The sequence below is a fragment of the Bufo gargarizans genome, chromosome 2 (genome assembly GCF_014858855.1).
Source record: "Bufo gargarizans isolate SCDJY-AF-19 chromosome 2, ASM1485885v1, whole genome shotgun sequence".
NCBI lineage: Eukaryota > Metazoa > Chordata > Amphibia > Anura > Bufonidae > Bufo > Bufo gargarizans.
In genome coordinates, this window is record NC_058081.1 from 552,698,610 (window position 1) to 552,704,609 (window position 6,000).

The following is a 6,000-nucleotide window of genomic DNA, read 5'->3' on the forward strand; positions in this document are numbered from 1 at the left end:
CTGTGATGCAGTTCCCTGCAGAGAGTAGAGAGCACTTCACAGTAAGCCTCCATCCTTAGTGACCTTAAGAAGCAGAATCTGGCAGAATAAAAATGTATATTCATACTAATCCTGATGAGAAAAGATCCATAAAAGATATGTTTGTATTGCTCTCCCCAGCCCCTACCTGGTGCTTTAAAACTGCTGACAGACTCACTTTAATTTGCAGCTATGTATTTATTGTTTTATGTATACTCTGTTTGTAATAAGATTTTTCAGATTTAGGCCTCATGCACACGGCCGTTGTTTTAGTCCGCATCCGATCCACAGTTTTGGCGGCTCGGATGCGGACCAATTCACTTCAATAGGGCCACAAAAGATGCGGACAGCACTCCGTGTGCGGTCCGCATCCGTTGCTCCGTTCCGTGGCCCCGCAAAAAAAAATATGACCTGTCCTATTCTTTTCCGAGCTTTGCGGACAAGAATAGGCAGTTATATTAAAGGCTGTCCGTGCCGTTCCGCAAATTGCGGAAAGCATACGGACGCCATCCGTATTTTGCAGAATGGTCGTGTGCATGAGGCCTTAGGACAGTGATGGTGAACCTCTTAGAGACCGAGTGCCCAAACTGCAACCCAAAACCCACTTATTTATCGCAAGGTGCCAACATGGCAATTTAACTGAACACCAATATCATATATCTTCCATGTACTTTATCATTTAGCTATAACCTGCCTACATTCAATGTGCTGCCTGTGCTGTTCATAGCATGTCCTGCACTATTGAATGGCAGGCAAATTCTAAGGCATATTGGTACACCATAGACTTTCTCCAGAGTGCGGGTGCCCACCGAGAGGGCTCGGAGTGCCGTCGCTGGCACCCGTGCCATAGGTTCGCCATCACTGCCTTAGGAGAAGTTAAATAACTGCTTAAAGGGGTTTTCACAGACTTTTCTCCAGATAACCTAACCTCCAGAGGATGGGTCATCAGTATCTGATTGGGGTGGGGTCTGACACCTGGGACTCCTGCCTATCAGCTGTTTGAGAAGGCACCAGCACTTGCAGTAGTGCCGTGGCCTTCTCGCAGTTCACCAAGCACAGCACTGTCCGGTATTTACTTTAAATGGGGCTGAGCTGCACCTACACCATGTGATTGATCGACGTGACATCACATGGCCTAGGCAAAGCTACAAGAAGGCTGCGTCGCTACTGTGAGTGATGATGCCTTCTCAAACAGCTGATCGGCAGAGGTCCGGGGTGTCAGACCCCCACCGATCAGATACTGATGACCTATCCAAAGAAAAAGTCATCAGTAATGAGGACTATGTACTAAGGGCCCTACATGAACTTATAAGTCAGAGTACACAGAACTGACACCTGCATAGAAGCAATAGCACAGAATTTAAACGTAAGTAACTAAAGTCAGGATATGTACAAATTAGGGGGTTGTTGGAGTGGTTTACTATACAGCGATGGGTTTTAGACAAAATATTCACACATCAAAGGAGTTATGCCATGATTGATGTGAAAAATGAAAATCAGACATCATATAGTACATGACAATCTCTTTCTAACAAAGCTAGAACCAGCCCCGTACCTCACATGGATCCTGAGATCTCCCCATTCATTGCTCCAATTGTTTTGCTAGATTTATTTCAGGCTGGCAGCTCAGGGGGCGTGTCCTTTCTCAGGGGGCGTGTCCTTTCTGTTGTAACTCTCTCCTTGTAGCTGCCACAGCTTTTAAAAGGATAACTGTCATATTTAAAAAAAAATTGCTAAAGTGTAGGGCAAGTGATAGGTAACAATTTTGCAATAGACTTTATTTAGCCAAAACATTTATTTTTGGTAGAAAACTGGAGCTGAAATGGCCCCTAGCAGCACTCTTCAAAAGAGCGTTGCTAAGGGCCATCCGTCTCCTGATAGCAAAGGGGAGACGGGCTGTGCAGACGCTGTGCTTCAGCCTCCCGTGTTTCCCTGGGAGACAGAAGGCTGGGCGCAGGAGTCTTAAGAGTTAAAATTACATTTATATTCCCCCTTTCTATGCAATCTAATGCTCCGTTACATTCACTGACCTGCGATCCCTGTGATAATAATTCATGAATTCATGAAGAGCCATTTCAGCCCCAGTTTTCGACCAAAAATAAACTTTTGGGCTAAATAAAGTCTATTGCAAAATTGTTACCTATCACTTGCCCTACACTTTAGCAAAAAATAATAATAATAATATGACAGTTATCCTTTAACAAAAGATATGGCAGATGACAATGTGATTGTGTGTCAAAGGACAAACAGCAGGTGGCGATATACATTTTATTGAAGAGCTCAGTGGCGATACTATGTTTTTTATTACACGGCACAACCCCTTTAATGGGTCATCAGTTTCCGGGTGTCCTAACCATGGGCATTATAACACAGTGACTGGCTCCATCATTTGTGTCTGTCAATGAAGCCATGCAGGAAAAGGAGAAGCCGAAGTGGAGCTGCCCAGGATATCTCCCTGTGCTCTGTGCTCCCTCTTTTTTAAGACTATAGGGCAGATATAGTAATCCTGTCCAATACTTAGAGAGCGTAAACCTAGACAGTGCAGTCCAATAATGGCCCTTACTTATCAAAGTGGCTCCTGCTGTATGATAAATTTGGTTACACCCGCCAGAAACGTTACACACTTTTGTCTAACTTGACACTACCTATTGGTAGACTTACTTTGTGCCACAATTTTGGGGCATTTTGTCACATTTTAAGTCCTGCCCTTTCCTGCTAAACCAGACCCCATTTCCTGCCAAACTGTGTCCTGTGTGTAATGAAGCTCAAATGTGTATAAAAGACAAAATAAATGTAGTGCAAGATGCTTAGTAAATCTCCCAATATGTTTTCTCTGAAACATTGCTGTTTCACAGTAAAACACAGTTCATGGGAATAAGAGAACATGTCACTGTGTTATGCTGACCTGACCGTGGTTGGGGTAGCACGAAACTGATGACAGGTTCCCCTTTAAATAGAGAAGATATGTGATGTACCACAGGGCAATGAGCATAGACCTCTCAACCAACTATTACTACAAAATGGTAACATGACAATTTTAATGTAGGAACACAGACCCTGATTTTTGATGCCTTCACCAGAATTTTGGCTCCACAAAGTTGCAAAATGGGGCTTTTGACACCTTTTGGACTTACTTGTGCAAAAATGTTGTGACTTTTTGTGGGTTTGGTTTGCTATGTTAATGAGTTTCACTCCAAAGTTTCTGAGACTTCTTTTAAAAAGTTGTAAAAAAAATGAACAATCTCACTCCAGAAGGAGGGTGGAGTGGGAAAACTGGAGGAGCTTTTCGAGACAAAAGTGTTAGGTTTAGGGCTCATGCTCACGAACATACACTCACCTAAAGAATTATTAGGAACACCATACTAATACGGTGTTGGACCCCCTTTTGCCTTCAGAACTGCCTTAATTCTACGTGGCATTGATTCAACAAGGTGCTGATAGCATTCTTTAGAAATGTTGGCCCATATTGATAGGATAGCATCTTGCAGTTGATGGAGATTTGAGAGATGCACATCCAGGGCACGAAGCTCCCGTTCCACCACATCCCAAAGATGCTCTATTGGGTTGAGATCTGGTGACTGTGGGGGCCATTTTAGTACAGTGAACTCATTGTCATGTTCATTATGTGACATGGTGCATTATCCTGCTGGAAGTAGCCATTAGAGGATGGGTACATGGTGGTCATGAAGGGATGAACATGGCCAGAAACAATGCTCAGGTAGCCCGTGGCATTTAAACGATGGCCAATTGGCACTAAGGGGCCTAAAGTGTGCCCAGAAAACATCCCCCACACCATTACACCACCACCACCAGCCTGCACAGTGGTAACAAGGCATGATGGATACATGTTCTCATTCTGTTTACGCCAAATTCGGACTCTACCATTTGAATGTCTCAACAGAAATCGAGACTCATCAGACCAGGCAACATTTTTCCAGTCTTCAACAGTCCAATTTTGGTGAGCTTGTGCAAATTGTAGCCTCTTTTTCCTATTTGTAGTGGAGATGAGTGGTACCCGGTGGGGTCTTCTGCTGTTGCGGCCCATCCGCCTCAAGGTTGTGCGTGTTGTGGCTTCACAAATGCTTTGCTGCATACCTCAGTTGTAACGAGTGGTTATTTCAGTCAATGTTGCTCTTCTATCAGCTTGAATCAGTCGGCCCATTCTCCTCTGACCTCTAGCATCAACAAGGCATTTTCGCCCACAGGACTGCCGCATACTGGATGTTTTTCCCTTTTCACACCATTCTTTGTAAACCCTAGAAATGGTTGTGCGTGAAAATCCCAGTAACTGAGCAGATTGTGAAATACTCAGACCGGCCCGTCTGGCACCAACAACCATGCCATGCTCAAATTGCTTAAATCACCTTTCCCATTCTGACATTCAGTTTGGAGTTCAGGAGATTGTCTTGACCAGGACCACAACCCTACATGCATTGAAGAAACTGCCATGTGATTGGTTGACTAGATAATCGCATTAATGAGAAATAGAACAGGTGTTCCTAATAATTCTTTAGGTGAGTGTATTTTCTTTCCGCATCCATGTTGTTGTTTTTTGCGGACCATATGTGGAACCATTTATTTCAATTAGTCCAGAAAAAATGTGGAAGGTACTCCGTTTGCATTCCGTTTTCGTATGTCCGCATGTCCGTTCCGCAAAAAAATAGAACATGTCCTATTATTGTCCGCATTATGGACAAGGATAAGACTGTTCTATTAGGGGCCAGCTATTCTGTTTCCCAAAATACAGAATTCACATGGACGTCATCCGTATATTTTGCGGATCCATGTTTTGCGGACAGCAAAATACATACAGCCGTGTGTATGAGCCCTTAAGGATGAGACAAATTTATCACACAACATGCAACATTTAATAAATGAGGTATAAAGTACACCAAAGACAGACTCAAGCTAAACCAACTTTGAATATTGCCTCATGATAAATTCCCCCACAGAGTTTAAATGAAAAATGTTTTTCATACTTAGCATGAAGTCATCTCCTCAAGATGAGGTGACAGTACCTGGATTGGGCTGGCTGGTCACTAGATTGTCCTGGTACCAGTCCTGGCGACTGCCCCAAGAGGCGTTCTGTATGTTCAGCATTCTGATCTTCTGATCAGTGCCATCAGCCCCCATGGACTAACCACCAGCACTTGACCTTGGTAGATCAGCAGCACATCTTGTTGTGGAGTCTTTGACCTTGATCTGAAAGAAAACAAAATGGAGGACTCTGTTTAGTCTTTGATTTCCCAGCAGGTACAATGTTTGCACTGATTTTCAGTCATGAGTGTGTAATGTTCTTCGGTTCTTCTAATCCCTCTTGTTAGAAAGCTTTCTTGACAATCAGTTGATCCCAATGGATCAAGACTTATGGGCACATTATCTGCTTGCTTCAAATAACTTTATTTAGAAATTTGCAGACACATTTTATGGTATTCAGTGCTGTCCCAGTGGCCCCTCATTGAGGCACACTGTGGTGTACATGGAGGCACCATGACTAGCTTTATAGGGGTCCTCTTAGTGTCTCTTAAAGGGGCACTTTACCGGCTGTAATTGAAATGAGTCTCTCTTAGGCTACTTTCACACTGGCATTTCTGGGTCCACTTGTGAGATACGTTTCAGGGCTCTCACAAGCGGCCCATAACGGATCAGTTCAGCCCCAATGCCTTTTGAATGGATAAGGATCCGCTCAGAATGCATCAATTTGGCTACGTTTGGTCTCCGTTGTGTTTTTTAAGCGGTCACTAAAATGCAGCTTGCAGCATTTTGGTGACCGTCTGACTATGCAGAACCAAACAGATCCGTCCTGACACAATATGGTGTTTTTCACTGACACAATATGGTGCAATTGAAAATGGATCCATCCCCCATTTACTTTCAATGTAAGTCAAGACGGATCCGTTTTGACTTAGACTTTTTTTTGAATGAATAATGTAAACGGATCCGTTCTGAACGGATACAAGCGTTTGCATTATCGGTGCGGAT

The 6,000-nt window shown here is 43.5% G+C and overlaps 1 protein-coding gene across 1 annotated transcript in view; it reads right to left on the bottom strand.

The window, feature by feature from the left end:
• The window catches only part of LOC122926674 (paired box protein Pax-6-like), a 50,012-nt gene extending 44,861 nt beyond the window's left edge, over nt 1–5,151 (bottom strand). Inside the window, exons 1-2 of the mRNA XM_044278126.1 lie at nt 5,037–5,151; nt 2,159–2,164 (exon numbers count right to left, since the gene is read on the bottom strand). Of these exons, the coding sequence (XP_044134061.1) occupies nt 2,159–2,164; nt 5,037–5,151 (121 nt within the window). The remainder of the gene's footprint in view (nt 1–2,158; nt 2,165–5,036) is intronic.
• Nucleotides 5,152–6,000: the final 849 nt, after the last annotated feature.